Below are 20909 nucleotides of genomic sequence, written 5' to 3'. Positions count from 1 at the left end.
TTCTAACCGTACGATTGGTGGTTATTGAAAGAGATGAACATTGTTTGTTGTGTGCAACAATTTTTCATAAAGTGGCTTCCAAGTAGTTGCCTAACTTCAATTCTTCTAAAATTAGAATCCAAAACAAATGCTGGTGCAACTCCTTTTGCTGCATCACATATATATTTTGCTGCTACAAATTTTCCAAAATTGTGTTTAACCACAATATTGATGAACTCGTGAGGCGACGGATGTAGCTTCAGTGACGGAAAGGATCTACCCCTACACACGAAACGTGAGTTCAAACTTTTCCGATGGCTTCCCCACATGACCTCCCAATGGACAATCAAAGTTTGTTCACACAACGAATGGTCCTCGTGTACAACATCTTTTGTGAAGCCTTCGTTTCAGAACCCGATCCTCCAGAGCTTCCAGCTAAGATCATTGCATGCATCTCAATCGTCACCTTCTTGTTCTTGATTTGCAACCACATTCTCAATGTGACCCTTGCCTGGCTCCTAGGAGTCGTCCCAGAACATGATCTTGAGGGGGGAGACATCATTTACGGGCCTCGAATTGACATTCTCCATTCGAGTCCCTTTCGGATAGCTATAATGCAAAATACGCAGAGGCTGGGAGTGATGACGAGAGTCATGCCGGATTTCGATGAAGGAAGAGGGCCGAGGCTTAGGGCTTTGAAGAAACTGCCACCATTACTGAATTATGGAAGCTGTGACATAAGATCAACGAGTTCATCAAGGTGTACTGCATGTGCAATTTGTTTGGAGGATTTTGCAGATGGTGATTCGTGTCAAATTTTTTCACTTTGCAACCACATGTTCCATTCGAATTGCATCGACCATTGGTTGATGAACAAGCCAACTTGCCCAGTTTGTCGAAATTGTATCATGGATGTATGACAAATACTTTTAATTTTTTTAATTTTTTAGTTTTTGAGATTTGTATGTTGTGAATCTGTCAAACACCTGTAATTACCAACATTCTTTGTAAGGCATGTTAATAGTTTGCAACCACTTTAGCAAACACTTTAAGCCAAGCAATTACCCTAATTTTGGGGTTTAAATGGAACTTCGTTCGTACATTCGATTCTTGGTATGCAACCATATAACGAATTTAAATTAATTAGATTCCTAAGGCCTCGACACGAGACAACTCTTTCTTGAACTAAAACTTTCCCAACAAATTATAAACCTTCGATCTCAAGTGGAAACACCTACATGTTATATATCGGATACAAAATATGAGATGTAGAAAATTTAGAGGTAGTGTTGAAGAATAAGAGGAAGAAAAAAGTACATATTATCACTGGTGGAGCTACACCCACGGCTCCAGTGGGTTGTAGCCTAGGGAGGATTTTAACAAATTGCAGCTATAATAGTTTATATATGAGCTTGTTGTTGCTTATTGTAAGTATAATAGCCCACCCAAATCCTGTCAAAACCAATAGTTAATGTGTTTCTTAATTTATAAATAATACTTTTATTACCTTATATATTATTTTAAGGCTAAAAGTAAAAATGGTAAATTAATACATTAGGTTTCTCCTACCCTCCATGCTTTTTACCCTATTCATTCAAAACAAAAAACCCCTCCACCCTATTCCACAAAGCTGCGTTGCTTTCCCAAGAAAAGAAAAATTATGAATCACCATCAAATTATTTTCTAATGAAATTCAACACCAGGTGTGTTCTTCATCTCTTCATTTAACTTATTTCTTGATTCAATTGTTAGGTTAATTTTTTTTTTTAGTCCTTGAATTTGTCTACTAATGTTAAAGATTTTGGGAATAGTCCATGTTTCATGGTTCTTGTAATTGTAACTATTAAAAAGGACTCGATGACAATATCAATTATGATAATAACAAAAATTTCAATTCCATTACAGATATCTACGGCACAACTTGAATTGGTATCCCTTGATCCTTTTTTTCTTTTGGGTACTTGTTATCAACAAAAGTGATAATATTTGTTCTCTTTCTATTGCATTTTTGTATGCATGTTTTATTTGTGTAAAAATTAGTTGGAAGGTAATTAATAATCTCATTTGGATTAGTACTTCATGTTCTTACTTTTATGTAGATTATTAGCTAGCCCATCCAAGAAAAATTTTCTGGCTCCCCTATTGCATATTATGGAAATGGAAAAAATTATAAGGATTATATTTTACTTCCTAAGTTATTATATCCTTTAGGAGGATAACTAGAGGTTGAGGCTCATGGATTAGGGCTCGTTACATGCCAAATCAAACAACCCCCTCTAATATTAGGTCAAGATTTCATAAAGACAGGCAGGCGATTTATTACTAATTATACTTATAATATCGGTCAACTTGCATCTTAAGCCAGTGGCAGAGCTACACTGAGGGGAATGGTGCTCACCACTCCAATAACCCAATGTTCCTCGTAATTTTTGTCTTAACTTTATAATTCGTTCAAAGAAGAATAAATTTGATGGTGTAGTTGGAGCGGTGCTAAATATTTTGCATACCATTCAATTGGAATTTGGCTTTATCATTTAGACTGGAGGTACGATTTTTTTTATATTTTATTTTATGCAACAATGATATTATCTACATTAAGATGTGGGGGAGTGAACTATGCCTCACTATAGGCTAGTAATAATTGTAGAATTATCAGAGAGATAGGCCAAATGCCCACTTCCAACAACACTGATGTTGTCCCCAACTTGTTAATTACCACTTGCACAGTCCCTCTGATGGGGGTTTTATCACAAAATGTCTTGGGGGTTTTATTACAAAATGTCTCGGTATTAGTTAGAGTGGGGTTATGATATTTAAACTCTTATTTTTTTATTTCTCTAGCATATGTGGGATTTCAACACGCCCCCTCACGTGGGATCCAAATAGTGGGTCACATGTGGGAGATCCACACATTGGCAACCACATGGAGCCAAAGGGTCTCACCCTACATTCGGGGCCAAGGGACCCACCATCATCACGCGGGGCCAAGGGGACCACCCATCACGTGACAATACGGGCCCACTCCTTGACTCTGATACCATGTAGAATTATTAGAGAGACGGGTCAAAGACCCACTTCCAACAACACTGATATTGACTCTAACTTGTTAATTACCACCTGCACAGTCCCTCAGGTGTGGGGTTTTATCACAAAATGCCTCGGTATTAGTCGGAGTGGGATTAAGATATTTAAACTCTTCTTTCTTTATTTCTCTAGCCGATGTGGAATTTCAACAATAATATGGTTCAAATTCACCTTTGGCGAGAATCAAACTTAAGACCTCTCACTTACAAGTGAAGAGGAATATCACTAGACCATAGTACTAAGTGGCGATACAAATTTTACTTCCTCATTCATGTGGGCTAGTCTTTGTTTGACCACTTTGTGCACTACATATGTTCATCCTTCACTTGCGAACTAGAATATTACAGAATTCACTTAATTACGCCTCTCATTAAATGTTTCAAACAACTATCTTATTGTTAAATCTTAGATTTCATACAATCATTATTAAACGTAGTATTAATGATGGGGTTCTAGGTTTCTTTTCAATTGATTGAATATAACTAATAATTAAGTAATTGAGTATTGTAAGATATGGGAAAATTTTTATTATGACGGGAACATGGATGATATACCACGTGTTTTTATATAAGTGGTGGGAAATTTTATTTTTTAAGTTATTAACTTTTTAACACATATATCACACCATTTGTATAGTGACACATGATGTACTATCCCGTGTGCCGGTCATCACTAGCAAATTAGGCACACCATTTCCATAATTATACCACCATGCAACTAATGAAAAAAAAAACACACACAATTAGTAATGAAAAATAAGAAGTAAACTCAAATTTAATAAATAAAATATAAGCATATGTGAATAATATTCATACCCGGATTATAGTTTTCATCATTCTCACGCATCCAAGTTCGGCCAAATGTCTTCCAAATCCACCTTCTTTTACTCTATACTTGTGCATCTCAACATTTATCACTTGGTTTTGAACCTCATAGTTATCGGGGAAGAACTTCTCAACACAAGTAAAAATCCCCTCCATGACAATTGGATCATGTTGTATGCTTTGATCCTTGAAGAAATAATAAGGGTTCAAGAGGTAGCCCGCCAAATGCAATGGACTATTAAGCCGCTCACGAGCTTTTTCATCAATAATTTGAAGAATTGGTTGATAGTTGGCCTCATTGTTCTTGAATGTCTCTTTAATCTCCATCCTTGCTTTTTGTAGCTCTCCATACAAAAACCCCATTGATGGCTTCTTATCCCCATCCACAATTCGAAGTAGCTTGAATAAAGGTTCAAACACTTTCCAGCAAAGTGAGACCCCACTCCAAAAATGTATTCACTACGGTAGCATATGCCGTTTTCCCCTTTGTAGTCTTGACATGTTTGCATTGTTCCCATTCATCACTAGCAACCGTAACCTTCAAGTCTTTTTTCTTATCCATCAAGCTTTGCAATGTGAGGAAAGAAGTTGCAAATCTAGTGACTCCAGGCCTTATTATGTCTCTTTTCTTGGTATACTTCCTCATCAATACTAATTTTTATGATGTGCATAAATGAAGATAGTGAAAGCCTTTGCCTTGTCAATAACTCATTTGAACCTAGGGAGATTACCAATCCCTTGAAGTATGAGATTCAAAATATGAGTTTCAAAGTATGAGTGGCACATGATGTCCAAAACATATTCGGCCTCTTTTTTTTCATCATGTTTGCCGCCGCCATATTGTTAGAAGCATTATCGGTTATCACTTGAATCACATTTTAAGGCCCAATTTCTTCAACACACTTGTCAACATATTCAAAGATATATTCCCCGGTGTGTGCTTCACTAGAGCATTCCTTAGAAGAAAGAAATATGGTGTCTTTTTTGCAATTGACACATAAATTCATTATGCTTCTTCTTTTTCGGTCACTCCAAGCATTGATCATGATTGAGCAACGATTCAAAGCCCACTCTTGTTCATGTTTCTTGAGTGACTTTTTTACTCTTTCTACCTCTTCTTTCAATAATGGCTCCCTTAATTCGTATTGGTTTGGAGGTAGGTAACCCGAACCAAATTGACCAACCACTTCCATCACACGCTTGAACCTATCATTATCTATAGCATGGAAAGGAATACCGGCTTCATACACCCATCGAGCCACATATTGATCCACTTGATGTGCTCTTTCCTTCCAAATTGCATCATGGATGTTTTGTTGCCAAGTCTTCTTACTTCCCTCATTTGAAGAATCGGGATTGATGGAGGATGCAAACCTATCCATAGGTCCAAGAGTGCAAGGCCTTTTCCTTGACCCAATCACTTCAATGTCTTCTTCTTCTTCTTCTTGAATTTGTTGAAGTTGCACCCCTTCCCTCACTTCCACAATGTGCTTATCCCTTTGTTTCTTCTTATTTTTTTCTTCTTCTAATGCGGCTCGACATTTGGCTTTATCTTCATCCGAAGACTTTGTGCATGCCGCTACATTTCCTCTTATGTTGGCTACATATTGTTTTAATCTATGTACTCGTCCACTAATAATTTTGTTACACAACTTACATTTCACCTTATCTGAGTTTGTAGGATTTGCCAAGATCCCATATTCCCGTCCCACATCTTCCGAACTACGCTTCAACACATTTTTAGATTGGGAGGAGGACGACATTGCAGTAGATGCTCCAGAAGATGAAGTACCAATCATCACACAAGAGAAGAAACAATCCTAAAATTCATATAAAATAAACATTACAAATTTTTAGGTCTTAATCTCCCACAAAAAACTATCACAGTATTTTAACTTATAAGCCAACTCAGATTGTTTTGTTTTTCTATTTTGGTCAGCTTGTCAAAAGGCAAAATCTATGGCCAAAAAAAAAAAGAAGCAAAAACACACTTTGATAGCATAAATTAAACAAGTGGGACTTAAATTTGCTAACTTGCAAAATACAAAAAGTGGGACTTTAATTAAACAAGTCATATGGAATCCCAGAGTTGCTTCCACAAATGTCTGAGACAAAAACATCGTCCAGACGAGACCTACTATGACATGACATTTTTGACAGAAATATTTACCATTAGCCCAATATTTACTATTTACAATTGATCATGTATGTCATATATTAATGCAAGCAGTAAAGGACAGTTCTCAATCAAGGGGGAAGAAAGAAAGAAGGGTAAGCGAGAAATTTGAACCTCAATTTATACTGGTCAACCAAAACAATGGCAATGTATTTCTTGGACAAAATTGATAAACAAATTTTTATGTGCATCCAGATGTGAAAAGACAAGCTTACAAGTACATGAACTAAGAAAAGTGAAACTCCAATCTTTATATCCAAAACAAGATTTCTTTTCAAAATAAAATAAAATGACCAACTTCATTTTCTTTTACAGATACCAAACACATTAAGTAGCATTCATGATCATGCAGTTTTAGGTGCCACTCATTGCTAAATAATCAAAGTTCGGCTAATGCCAGGAAATTGTGACAGACGATGTTCTTGTTTATATGCAGTTTGGGTCCTCACTGTCATATGAATATGATATATGCATCTATATATAATTGATAGACAATTAGGCTAAGATGTGCATCTGGATCTAGCAAACAACCAATATGGTCTAGTTCATACATACTAACCAGCATGAAAATACTATCAGAATTATCAGTAGACAAATAACAAATTGTCAGATTCCCCTTAATCCAATTGGTTTCAAATCCAAAACTCTGTAATTTTTCCAATACCTTAACAAATTCAACATTGAACATTTACAAATCTGTAGAACAAAAACTCACTTTTTGGGAGCTTCGCAGCCTTCGCTGTTGACTTTAGCTGCAGAGTGCAAACTGCAGAGTCAGGGGGCTTCTCCCACTACTACAATATTAGCTTTAGGTGTTGGAAGATCCTAGCGGTTAATAAGCCATTCTGACGGATAAAAAATATCCGACACATAATTTATTTACTGTCGGATTAAAGTTAATTTCTGTCCGATATATCCGACAGAAATTCCTGGCGAATTTTTACTGGCGGATTTAACCCTCAGTATTTTTGAATTCTTTTTTTTCAATATTTTTAATATATTCTGGCGGTTTTTAAGTTAATGGTGGCGGTTATAACCGACAGAAATTGACTATTTTATTATTTTAGTTTCTGGCGGTTATTATTTTATTATTCTGACGGTTATAACCGACAGAAATTGACTATTATATTATTTAAAATGGTATATTGATTATAAATAAATAAATAAATAAACAAATGGTTTAAATATTTTTTTTTCACTCACGGTCCCGTTACCTAATCTCTGAATGTTTTTTTTTTTAGACTTTTTACACATGCTATCTCTGAGTATATACAAACATATTTGACTGTTGGATCATTGAAACTAGTTTCATAGAATGCATATCCTATCAAATTGATAGATTTAACAAACACTTAAGAGTTAATGTTATACTTCCATTAAGTATAAAAAATTATCCACTAGTGTAAATATTTTAAATTGAAGATCGAATTTGTTCACTACATTCTTATAGGGTCGATGAGTGTAGCTGTAAAAAATCATCAAAATCGGAGCTAAAATAACCGTTAAATTGTGATTTTTCGTTTATAACCGTCGAAAACTTTTGTTCTGTTACCTAATCTCTGAGTGTTTTTTTTTTGTGATTTTTTAGCTATGCGATCTCGGAGTATATACAAACATATTTGACAGTTGGATCGTTGAAACTAGTTTCATAGAATGCATATCCTATCAAATTGATAGATTTAACAAACACTTAAGAGTTAATGTTATACTTCCATTAAGTTTAAAATATGATTTGTCCACTAGTGTAAATATTTTAAATTGAAGATCGAATTCATTCATTGCATTCTTATAGGATCGGGGAGTGTAGCTGCAAAAAAATCATCAAAATCAGAGCTAAAATAACCGTTAAATTGTGATTTTTCGTTTATAACTATCGAAAACTTTTGTTCCGTTACCTAATCTCTGAATGTTTGTTTTTTACGATTTTTTACGTATGTGATCTTGGAGTGTGTACAAACAAATTTGACGGTTGGATTGTTGAAAAACGTTTCATAGAATGCGTATCACATCAAAACGGTAGATTAAACCAACACTTAGAGTTAATATTATACTTCTATTAAGTATAAAATAAGATTTTGTGGTATCAACTAGTGTAAATATTTTAAATTGAAGATCAAATTCGTTCATTGCATTCTTATAGGGTCGAGGAGTGTAGCTGTAAAAAAAATCATCAAAACCGGAGCTAAAAAAACCGTTAAATTGTGATTTTTTTCGTTTATAACCGTCGAAAACTTTTGTTCCGTTACCTAATCTCTGAACGTTTGTTTTTTGTGATTTTTTACGTAAGTGATCTCGGAGTGTGTACAAACAAGTTTGACGGTTAGATCATTGAAAAAAGTTTCGTACAATAGATCATTGAAAAAAGTTTCGTACAATATATATTCCCTCACTCAACTTTGCATTAAAATGTGCATTGAAAAAAGTTTCGTAGAATGTGTATCGCGTCAAAACTGTAGATTAAATAAACACTTAAGAGTTAATGTTATACTTCCATTAAGTATAAAATAAGATATCCACTAGTGTAAATATTTTAAATTGAAGATCAAATTCATTCATTGCATTCTTATAGGGTCGAGGAGTGTAGCTGTAAAAAATCATTAAAATCGGAGCTAAAATAACCGTTAAATTGTGATTTTTCGTTTATAACCGTCGAAAACTTTTGTTCCGTTACGTAATCTGTGAATTTTTGTTTTTTACGATTTTTTACGTATGCAATCTCGGAGTGTGTACAAATAAGTTTGACGGTTCGATCGTTGAAAAAACTTCGTATAATGCGTATCGCATCAAAACGGAAGATTAAACAAACACTTAGAGTTAATGTTATACTTCCATTAAGTATAAAATAAGATTTATCCACTAGTATAAATATTTTAAATTGAAGATCGAATTCGTTCATGCATTCTTATAGGGTCGAGGAGTGTAGCTGTAAAAAATCATCAAAATCGGAGCTAAAGTAACTGTTAAATTGTGATTTTTCGTTTATAACCGTTGAAAACTTTTGTTTTGTTACCTAATCTCTTAATGTTTGTTTTTTGTGATTTTTTACGTATGCGATCTCAGAGTGTGTACAAACAAGTTTGACGGTTGGATCGTTGAAAAACGCTTCGTAGAATGCGTATCGCATCAAAATGGTAAATTAAACAAACATTTAGAGTTAATGTTATACTTCCATTAAGTATAAGTGTAAATATTTTAAATTGAATATCAAATTTATTCATTAGACAATATTTATTTATGTTTTTCAAGTATTAATTAGACAATATTTAGTTTGTGTGATTACATTTTCATTGTACAATTCTTTTTTTGTTTCTTTATCGCATATTTTACATGGATTATTCTCTATTAAACCAAAAGTGTAAAAATTATCTATATAGATAATAATTTAAATAATTAATTAATTTATTAATTATTAAAAACATATTCTAATTAAATACATATTATTTATTTATTTTAAAAAGTATTCTCTATTAATTCTTTTTTTGTTTCTTTATCACATATTTTACATGTAAAAAGATATTATTTAAATACATATTCTATTTAAATACAAATTCTATTTAAATACAAGTTCTATTATTCTCTATTTATTCTCTATTTATTCTCTATTTATTCTCTATTAAATAAAATAAATAATTTAAATAGAATATGTATAAAAAGAATTAATAGAGAATAATCCATGTAATAAAATATGCGATAAAGAAACAAATAAATTATTTATTTAATTTTAAAAACATATTCTATTTAAATACATATTATTTATTTATTTATTAAACCAAATAATTATTATTTTATTTTTTAAAATCGTAACAAAATTTTGGGGGGAATTTAAAATTTTGAGGGAAAATTTAAAATTTTCGGAGGGAATTTTGCCGCCTTTTTTTGTGTGTCGGTTATAACCGACAAAAATGAAATTTTTCTATCGGTTTTTATTTTTTTAAAATATTACTGTCGGTTGTAACTGACAGTAATTAAAATAACCTAAATTTTTAAAACACCTCCATCTTCCTTGCGCCGGTGCTTTTCCCTTTCCTCTATTCTGCTGTCCTCATTTCCTTATCATTCTCCTATCTTCTTTTCTATTCTGTTCGAACACTTGCAACCAATTCCAACCAACAATTCCACACACACTGCAAACAGACTCTCTCTCTCTCTCGTTGGTGTCTGTCTCACACTCACAGCATAGTAGTACTTGATTCTAGCTACCAAGCTTAGCTAGCTAACAGAAAGTTATTAGTCGTCTCGTTAAAGTGAATAAGGATTGTAGGCTCTTGTGCTCATCTTGTTATGGTTAATTCGTCCTGGACTTAGTCCCATATCGAAAAGCTCTGTAACTTTCTCACACGGTCTAAGCGGGTCTACCCTCCTTGTGACACTTATAGACTTCAGGTTTGTTATCAGTAATATCTTAACATATTACTTTGAAACGTGGTTTTCAACGATTTGACTAGTCTTTGTGTGAGATGAGCTGCAAATTTGCAATTGTCTTTCTGTGTGATTGTTAACAAGTTGCTGTTTGTGTAGGCGCTGTTGTTGGAAAGGCCAGCTGAACCGGCAAAATTTATATATGTTGCTCAGTTTCGGCCAAAGAAGGTGGGAATATAAACCTTATGAGCACAAGGTACTAAGATTTTTGCGGCTTGTTTATGGGGCCTTTATTATTTGTGGATATTGCAAGTCCTTTCTAATTTGGTTGTTCCATTCTCAGGCACTTGGTCTCCAACTTGAGGCCTTTGCAGTTGCCATAGGAAAATTAGATGCACACTTGCCCAGACCTAAGCTTCAGTTTGTGGGTAGTTGTCGGAATAAGGCAGATGAGGAAAGCTTGCAACATTTGAAAGATAAAGCAGTTGAACTGAAGGTTGACGGGGACGTAGAATTTCATAAAAATGTATTATACAGGTCTGTGCCAAGGATTTCACGTTCTGCATCCTTTAATGTAAATGTCTAGATAACTTGTTCTTCTTGCTCTTGCTCTCTCTGTTAAACGTAAACCATGCATAATCTGTTCACAAGTTTCTTATCTTTGGTTCGCTTGCATTGTTAATTGCTTCCCGTCTGAGGATTGAATCATACAAGTAGTGATCCTAATATATACAGCATGAATGACTAAGATAATTAGCATTTTTTTTTTGCGTCTGCCTAGGTGAATTCGAATAAGCTACATAGTATGTAGCTGAATTAGACAAATACAAACTGTGTGGTGTGAACATCTTCTCAAAACCATTTTAGCTGTTGTTTTCGTAAACATATTTTTCCTCAATGTCAACGATTATCGGCTCTCTTTTGTTCTTGTAATAATGTACCCGACAAAGAAAGTGATTTATATATATTTTTTCTTTTTAATAGCATTACTGTCGGTTTTATCCGACAGAAAATGTTTTGATTTATTAATTATTAATTTATTCCTGTCGGTTAAAACCGACAGGAAATGGTTTTATTTATTCATTATTAATTCATTTTCTGTCGAATGGTTTAAGCAATTTGTGTCGGTTTCAACAGACAGAATTTCTGTCGGTTATATCCGACACAATTTCTGTCGGTTTTAGAGCATTTTCTGTCGGAAAATTAATTTCCTGACGCAGGCAATTCTGTCGCTTATTATATCCGCCACTGCAGCCATTTTCTGTCGGATTTGGCTTAAAATTCGACAGTAATATATGTTTTTTGTCGGTTTTCAAAACGCCACTAATAACTGGTTTCCTAGTAGTGTCCTCTTCTTCGTAATCGACGAGCTCCTCGAAGTCACAGGCTCGTAGGTCGCAACCAAGCTATGGAGATTGGAGAATTGAGATGCAATGCAAGAGCATGTCGAGAGAATGAAGAGTGTGGACTGGAGTGGAGACTGTAGAAACTGGGAATGGGAGAGACGATCGATGACGATGAGTCAATGACCCAAAAAACCTCTCGAAGTCGCGCGGCGCAGGTGAGTGTAGTGCAGATGAGGAAGAAGAGACGAAGTTTCTAACCTAAAGTTTGCATCGTCCTCCTCATAATTTATTTAGTATTTTAGAATACCACCTTTCAATAAAATAAAATAAGGTCCCAAAACGGCTTTTTTTATGTATCGTAATTAACATAGAAATTAAGGAAAACTAACGAAAAGTTAAAAAAAATTTAGTTTTAATGAAAGATGACAAATAAATGTGTAGTGAATACATAGTACCAAGTAAAGGTAAAAATGTAGTTTTTCGTTAAAAGTGAACAGTACCGAAAGTGTTTTGTTAAAACTCTTCAGAAATTAACTATACCTGAGAACTCAAAAAAAAATTAAAAAAACAAAACAAAAAACAAAAAACTGTACCCGAACAACAAATTTAACGATCTCCAAGACTCCAACGTCTATACATGTAACAAAGATAAAACAATTAAACCACTCCAGAAAAGGGTAGAACCAGATTTTCAAATTTATGTCATCAAGCTCTAGATATGAAAATGTTTGTTAATTTAAACGGCAAAAATCTCGAATATGGGTCTAACAGTTTTTCCGTTCAACAACTTCTTCGTGGACAAATACCAAGCAAAGTATGCGCATCCATGTCGGATTCTCCCAAGCCTTTGTTGATCATAACGTTAGCATTCTCATTCTTCGTCACCATGAACATGTTTGAAGCCCTTAAGCTTGTCATCCCACCTCCTGTTTTTTCTCTTCTTTCTTTCATCAGCACGATAATTTTCGTATACGTCTGCATCATAGCATTCTCCATCATACTTACGTTGATTGTCATCGCCCTCTTTTACGTCATCTGCGAGTTCTTCCGGACGCCCCCTTACGAGAGGAGTAGTAACCCTGATACTGAAGCCGGGGATCAACAACTAGTGTTTCGACCAGACAACGGTTCAGAATGGAAAGACCAAGCTACATTTTATCAAGCAACCCTCCTGCATAATTTCAGGATTTTGGAAATTTTGGACTCGATTGTTGAGGTTTTGGAGGAGAGAAGAGACGAGAGGCAGCAGCGAGAAAGGGAACAAGTTATGGAGAGCAAAATGCCACCAGCTATAGCTTATGGAAGCCAAGAAATTAAAATTAACTGTAAAGATTGTGTTATTTGCATGGAGGATTTTGAGACCGATCAATTGTGTCAAGTTTTTCCCTCATGCAATCATACGTTCCATTCCAACTGCATGAACACTTGGTTGAAGAAGAGCCTAACTTGCCCGATTTGTCGTAATTGTGTGTTGGATTTATGAGGCGTGCATGGGTCTACGCGAAAATATTGTACAAGGCGTTTAATCATTATTTTTGGTTGGACTGTCGTCTTCGGCAAGAGCCTACCATGGTGGAGAGCACCGTTCTCTTTCCAATATTGGCAACGTCATGGCCATATAGATTTGACAAAGTAAATTGCCATGGGGCTTGGTTCTCCGGCGAGGTCAAGTGGACGGACTGGATGGTTGTTAGTAACAAATTTTTGGTGGTTCAACCAAAGTTTCAATGCCACTTAAGTACCACGGTGGAGATCACACATTGTTGAGGAATTGAGGCTTGCTTTCATCCGGGGTGTGATTAGTGCTTCAATCACATGCGAGGCTTTGAATATGAATTTTCAAGGAGTTTTTGTGTCTCAACATTGTGCTAAAATTCCCTGCCTAGCACTGCCTAGGTGCTAGACGGCTAACCATCATCCCGATTAATTTCTAGATGTTTGAAAATTAAGAAATGACACCTACACCTGCTTAGACATCCGCTTAGCCCATATAGACCTGCCTAGGCACTCACCTAGATCGCAACTCTCACTTAGACAGATGATAGATAACTTTCATTTTACATTTTTTTAATAAATTGTATAGCTTGTAGAATACTTTAATGAATCCCTCATGTTTTCAATATGCTATAATACTTTATAATTTATATGTCATTCTATTTTTCAATTTATGTATCCCAATACAATTATGTATTTTTTGAAGTATAAACATGCACTTACTTATACAATAAATAATAAATTAATTTATACCTGTCAAGGCTCGCCTAGGCGCTAGGCCTGAGTCCGCCGCCGAACTAACGTCTAACGTCTTCTAGAACCTTGGTCTCAAACGATGTCCATTTGGTTGCATCTCATGACTTACATGAAATGGAGACATTGGATCTGGGCATCCTAAATCTGTCACGCATTGACAAGCGAAATTTTGTTAATATGTAACAACAAGTGATTATTTAGGACGCCAAATGACCATAGTGTCTGCTTTCGCGTAAGTCTCTCCCCTAGAAGTGATGCGCTAAGTGTGCTTGAGTTTGATTATGCTCGATCCCCACCTCCCCTGATTATGCTTGATTAGTTTCTCAGCTTTGAAAAGGGAGTACATATTTTATCTCATTCCCATATTATTTGTATAAAAAATAAATTGTAAAGGTAACACCTTTTGTTCTTTTACATTTCACTAAAAAAAAACTTTTTTTATCGATGTTTGTGAAAACTCGTCCAACTGACATATACGCTGAGTTAGTTTTTAGTTCACATTAAGCCTGATCTTCTGTCGAATTGGATCAAAAATACATAATTATGGGAGTCGTATAACTTCATCTACATACACTATCCCAAGATCAAAAGTATCTCATCTTCATATATATACATATATATATATATATGTACATTTTTTTTTCTTTTATAGTTTTCATTTTTTGTATATAATATATTTAAGGGAGTTGTAATTGAGAAAATAGAATCTATATTGTATAACAAAAAAAAAATGAACATATAAAAAATTGATGAGTACATAATTAGGTTATATAATAACAGAGTTAGGCAAGTTTAAGAATTTTTAATTAGATTCGAAATATTCAAATACAGTCAAATTCATATATAATATTTTCAAAATTAAAATTTCAGTTTCAAGTTTGAATCGGATGCAATATTTGAAACTTTTCAGCTCAAAATCTATTAGAATCAGATATTTTTATCCGAGTTGCACCCCTAATTCTTACATAAAAGTTAACACAGGGAATAAGTTATAAGGGGTCCTTTTTGGAAATGTGATGGTTGTCTATCAGAATTTAGGGGTCGTGCGAAAATTTTAAATAGTCCCCTCTTTAATATAACCTTTTAAAAAAGTATTAATATTTATTTTAAAAAAAATACTAATTTTTGTTTTAGACATTGTTTTAGAGTAATTAACACAGAAATTAATTGTACCCGAACAACGAATTTAACAATCTCCAACGTCTATACCCGTAGCAAAGAGAAAACTAACAAAGTTATCAATCTATAGATCTTCAAAAAGTTTGTTTAAACCGCAAAATCTCGAATATGGGTCTAACAGTTTTGCCGTTCAACAACTTCATAGACAAATACCAAGCAAAGCAAAGCATCCATGTCGGATTCCCAAGCCATCATTGATCATTGATCGAGCAAACGTTAGCATTCATTCGTCATCACCATGAACACGTTTGAAGCCCTTAAGCTTGTCATCCCACCTCCTGTTTTTTCTCTTCTTTCTTTCATAAGCACTATGATTTTCGTATATTTCTGCATCATAGCATTCTCCATCATACTTACGTTGATTGTCATCGCCCTCTTTTATGACATCTGCGAGTTCGTCAGGACGCCCTATTACGAGAGGAGTAGTAACCCTGATACTGAAGCCGGGGATCAACAACGATTGTTTCGACTAGACAACGGTTCAGAATGGAACGACCAAGCTACATTTTATCAAGCAACCCTCCTTCATAATTTAAGGGTTTTGGAAATTTTGGACTCGATTGTTGAGGCATTGGAGGAAAGAAGAGACGAGAGGCAGCAGCGAGAAAGGGAACAAGTTTTGGAGAGCAAAATGCCACCAGCTATAGCTTATGGAAGCCAAGAAATTAAAATTAACTGTAAAGATTGTGTTATTTGCATGGAGGATTTTGAGACCGATCAATTGTGTCAAGTTTTTCCCTCATGCAATCATACGTTCCATTCCAACTGCATGAACACTTGGTTGAAGAAGAGCCTAACTTGCCCGATTTGTCGTAATTGTGTGTTGGATTTATGAGGCGTTTAATCATTATTTTTGGTTGGACTGTCGTCTTCGGCAAGAGCCTACCATGGTGGAGAGCACCGTTCTCTTTCCAGTATTGGCAACGTCGTGGCCATAGATTTGTCAAAGTAAATTGCGATGAGGTTTGGTTCTCCGGCGAGGTCAGGTGGACGGACTGGATGGTTGTTTGTAACAAATTTTGAGTGGTTCGAGCAAAGTTCCCAAGTTTCAATGCCACTTAAGTACGACGGTGTCGGTCAAACATTGTTGAGGAATTGAGGATTGCTCTCATCCATGGTTGGATAGTGCCTCAATCACATGCGAAGGTTTTGAAAATGAATTTTCTAGGAGTTTTTGTGTCTCAAACGATGTCCATTCGGTTGCATCTCATTGCTTACATGAAATGGGGACAATATATCCGGCATCCTAAATCTATTACTTATTGACAAATGGAAAATTTTCAATACATAACAACACGTGATTGGTTTGGAATGCCAAATAATAGTGTTTCTTTCATGCAAGTCTCTTTCCCAGAAATGACGCACTAAGTGTGTTTGGGTTGATTATGCTCGATTTTCCCCTTGATTATGCTTGATTAGTTTCTCAGCTTTGTAAAAGGATGTACACATTTTATCTTCAATCCCATAGTATTTGTAGAAAAAGTAAATTGAAAAGGATAATACGTACGTACTCACTAGTAAATATTTTATGTACTTACTTTCTGGTTTGGTCTAATAAAAAAATGTCACGTGTTCCTTGTTTTTAATGCCCAAGAAAAATTAAGGGTGCATTTTTGCTCACCACCATAAACTATAGTGTATGCTCACCATACATCTCATCATCTGACATGTAGTCTTTCACTTAATCATAGTTAATTTTTGTTCGAAATTGGAAAAGGAACATTTAATATTAGTTAATTAACCAAAGTTAGTTGAAAAAACACGTGTCAGATGATGAGGTGCATGAGTACCCAATATTATCTAATTGTAAATATAATACCTTTTGTACTTTTACATTTCACTAGAAAAAATGTTTCTTTATATTGATGCTTGTGAGAATTCGTTTAACTGACGTATACGCTGGCTTACTAAGTTTTAGGTTCACACACTAGGCCCAATTTTGTGTCGAATTGGACAAGAAAATACATATTTCGAACTCCAATTCAAAAAGTTTTGAAAAATGGAATTTCATAAATGCATGCCGAAATCAAGATGAACAATACTTGGCTACTCAAAAATAAGTAGGAACTCCTACTCAAAATTCTTAGTATTTTAGTTGCGGAGCTTTGTACTTATGATCAGAACTGTTCATACTATGAATCACATTGTAAAGATAATCTTTGCAAAAAATTAATTAAAATTAAGGTCGTTTAGTTAATTTATTATAGCAAATACATAGACGGTTCATAATGCTTTTACCAATACTGTTCATTTGTTTTTAAATAGTTTGATGACTAAAAGACCTTAGTTTTAATTGATTTTTTGCAAATGCGATCTTTATATGATGATTTATAATATGAACGGTTCTAATTATAAATACAAAATTCTATAAATTGACAACGAACAATTTTGAGAAATTTTAAGTATGAGTTCCTGCTCATCTTTTAGTAGTCAAATATTATTCAATCAAGATTTTAGAATTGGACTAATTTCGAGATTTAAAAAAATAACACTTATTTACACTTCATCTAAAAAGTTGTGAAGTATCAATAAAATAGGACCTGGCTTCTCTGCCCTCCCAGTTCTCATACACTCTCATCTTCTCTTATATTGTGCGGTCATGGTTAAGCCACGTCAACATTTTATATTGATTTTTTTTTATAGAGATAATAAGACAAAAAGCAATAGTGATATAAAATGTTGACGTGGCTTAACCGTGATCGCACAAATAGGAGGGGATGAGAGTGTATGGGAAGTGGGATGGCAGAGAAGCCAGGTCCGATAAAATAACCTTTATTTATACTTCACAAGAAAAACATAGTATGTAGTTGGGTGTTTCCATTTCGTCTAGCGACTGAGTTTGGCTAATGTTTGCAGACCTGGCTTCTCTGCCCTCCCACTTCCCATACACTCCCATCCCCTCCTATTTATGCGGTCACGGTTAAGCCACGTTAACATTTTATATTACTATTATTTTTTGTTTTATTATCTCTATAAAAAAATCAATATAAAATGTTAACGTGACTTAATCTTGATCGCACAAAATAGAAGGGGATGAGAGTGTATGGGAAGTGGGAGGGCAAAGAAGCCGGGTCCAATGTTTGCGCCTCCCGTGATTCCTATTAGTTGAGGTCATAAATTATGTTCTTGCCTAAACTCTCAAGTTTCACTTGTTAATTCTTTGGTTAGTTACGTAATTCTAAGTAACCCGAAGTAACCAATTAGGTTTATGATAAAATTAACAAATTGAGATATCCCTTGGGAAACTAAATAGTAAGGGGGCGTTTGTTTGCCCTCACTAAATGGGACTGGACTGGACTACTTGGGTAGGATTATTATTTTGTGTTTGGTGCAAGCCGGGATTGAGTTTAGTGGGATTAAGTCGAACTCGTGCCGATTAAATCCTTCGTTAACTGGGCTTAGCGAGAGCCCCCGAAAAGGAGGGGATTGCTAGTCCCGTTTCCCTGCTTCCCTCCACTTTGCCTCACACCATGCCTGAGAACTTGCCTTCCCACTGTCTTTCTCCCCACCTCCCTCTCATCTGTCCATAAGATCTCCAAGTCAGAGACCCAGAAAACCCAAAAAAGCCAAAAACCTAGAAAACTCAGAAATCGAAAGCAGATTCAACCCCATCTCCCACCTTCGAGCCACTCATGCATGCATCCCGCCGCCAACTCCTAAATTTTCATTTTCGTTGTTTCTCTTTGGTTTGATTTTAAGATTTGCAAGGGATTTTGTGAGAGGAATAGAAGAGGCAGAGATAGATTTGCAGTGAAGAGGAAGAGAGGAAAAGAGGCAGAGGGAAGAGAGAGAGGGATTTGGACCGAAAAGGGAGAGGGGAGGGATGCAGTGTGCGGATGAAAAAATGAGAGAAGAAGATGATTAAAACTTGACCAAAATAAATGGTTTTAGAAAGGAAAATGATTATTTAATAATAAAATATTGGTATATATAAATTAAATTAATGATAAAATATTGTAAATATAAAATTTAATAATATAATATATGAGTCCCGTTTTTTAATCCGACACAGCACCAAACGCTTCACTAAGTTAGTCCAGCTTAGTCTAGTCTAAGCCAGTCCAGCTTAGTCCCTGCAACTAGTCCAGTCCGAGACAGTCCGGTACAACAAACGCCCCCTAAAAGTGTTGGTTATACCATAACTTCCCCTCACAACATGCAACATACATGCAGATCGACCGCCGTTGCTGCGGCCGGTACCCAACTGCAAAGCCATTACTGGCATGGTAAAATAAATTTCACCTCCGCCGTTACCTTGTTGGTTAAAAAAAAAAAAAGTGCACCTATTTTTGGAATGCATCCAGAACAAAGTAGAGTTGTGGTTCTAGTGTCCTGCTCTACCTTGACGTTAATTAATTAGTTGCATAACAAAAATAATAATTCCCAGAAGGGTTTTGGCAGCTCTGGACAAACAACTTCATCGATGAACAAATACCGAACAAGAAACCAAAAATGCTGCAGGACTACGACCGAGGGTACGTTCTTCATCATGAACACCATGATTTCTAATCCCAGAATTCTTCATCAATATCCTCATAATCCTCTTAGTTTTTTATCGTGCATTTTTGCATTCGGAATTGCAGGTTTCTTGTTTCTTCTAGGCCAAGCAAAATTAACGACACTCAGCCGCCTTGTGGTTTGGATCCGCAACTTAGTGCTCTGCACCGCGGCTTTGTTTCTCATTGCCTTGATGCATCACATTGTTGGAACCATACTTTCTTGGCTTCCAAACAGAAGCCATAGCGATCAGGAATTTGAAGGTGGAGACGACCGGTCTCATCATCACCGTGATCAAGACACATTGCCACAAGCACCTGCACAAGATATCGTAACATTGTTCCACTTGGTTTTAATGGAAGTGCTAGATAGAGTTTGGGAGGACTTGGTGATGGAGGAAGGGCAAGAACAAAGGCCTCAGGCTCTCCAAGTTCAAGCCCTAGAGGCCCTCCCACCACCTTTGACGTACTGCAAAGGTGGCCGGGACATAACATATAGTTGCTGCAGTGACCGGTGTACCATTTGCTTGGAGGATTTCGGGGACGGCGAGTTCTGTCGTGTTTTCGCATGCAAACACATGTTTCATTCCGACTGTATTGATCATTGGTTAAAGAACCATCTAACTTGCCCAATTTGTCGAAATTATGTTGTAGATATCTGACATTGTAATTCACGTTCATCTTGTATAAATCACTCAAAATTTCAAACGTTGCTTTATGAACAAGTTTGCAACTATTTTCCAGAGGAAAACTTCTTTTTTATCCCATCAAATAATAGCACGCCTGCGTTTCGTTTTTAAGATTGGACAACAAATTTTGTCGAGTTGAAGGTAGAAGACGAATTACTCATAAATGAAACTTATCGCTTCCAATTCTGATTACGTAATAGGATTAGAAGAGATAAGTTTCTGACATATATATTTGATCCCTTCTAATATGTTCGGACTGAAAAGACATTTAATATAGCTTTCAATATACCTTGAATTTTATGATTTTTGCAATCCAATCTAATCCTAGACAACAAACGAGCCATCATCCATTTACCGTAACCAAAGACATGATGCACATAATTCTCTTCAATCTCCTCAATGGAGGATTTCTAGGAAAACTTCTCTATTTTTGTTGACAAAGGTTTTGAGCTCAAAATTCATGAACGACAGTTGTTAAGGAGTTTTGTTGGAATTCCAAAATATGCAGAGTAAAACAGAACGGAGGG

General features: G+C 35.3%; 2 protein-coding genes and 1 long non-coding RNA gene across 4 annotated transcripts; all 3 read left to right on the top strand.

Moving 5' to 3' along the window:
* Window positions 1–10581: 10581 nt before the first annotated feature.
* Window positions 10582–11082, top strand: LOC126588165 (uncharacterized). Its single transcript, XR_007611351.1, has 2 exons — window positions 10582–10678; window positions 10766–11082. It is a non-coding gene; the product is annotated as an uncharacterized LOC126588165 (long non-coding RNA).
* A 4113-nt stretch (window positions 11083–15195) lies between these two features.
* Window positions 15196–16032, top strand: LOC126590420 (putative RING-H2 finger protein ATL19). The gene has a single exon (XM_050255883.1). The coding sequence runs from the start codon at window positions 15436–15438 to the stop codon at window positions 16030–16032; it is 597 nt and encodes a 198-aa protein (XP_050111840.1). The 5' UTR covers window positions 15196–15435.
* A 3549-nt stretch (window positions 16033–19581) lies between these two features.
* On the top strand, window positions 19582–20465 carry LOC126591562 (E3 ubiquitin-protein ligase MPSR1-like). 2 transcript variants are annotated; one of them, XM_050257296.1, is made up of 2 exons: window positions 19582–19672; window positions 19781–20465. In XM_050257296.1, exons 1-2 carry the CDS (start codon window positions 19621–19623, stop codon window positions 20353–20355), a joined length of 627 nt encoding a protein of 208 aa, XP_050113253.1. In that variant the 5' UTR covers window positions 19582–19620; the 3' UTR covers window positions 20356–20465. The 2 variants fall into 2 exon arrangements, with proteins under 2 accessions (XP_050113253.1, XP_050113252.1); XM_050257295.1 differs by having other exon boundaries at window positions 19629–19672; window positions 19746–20465.
* Window positions 20466–20909: the final 444 nt, after the last annotated feature.

This window comes from Malus sylvestris, chromosome 11, assembly GCF_916048215.2.
Source record: "Malus sylvestris chromosome 11, drMalSylv7.2, whole genome shotgun sequence".
Lineage (NCBI taxonomy): Eukaryota > Viridiplantae > Streptophyta > Magnoliopsida > Rosales > Rosaceae > Malus > Malus sylvestris.
This window is presented reverse-complemented; position numbering and strand designations above follow the sequence as displayed.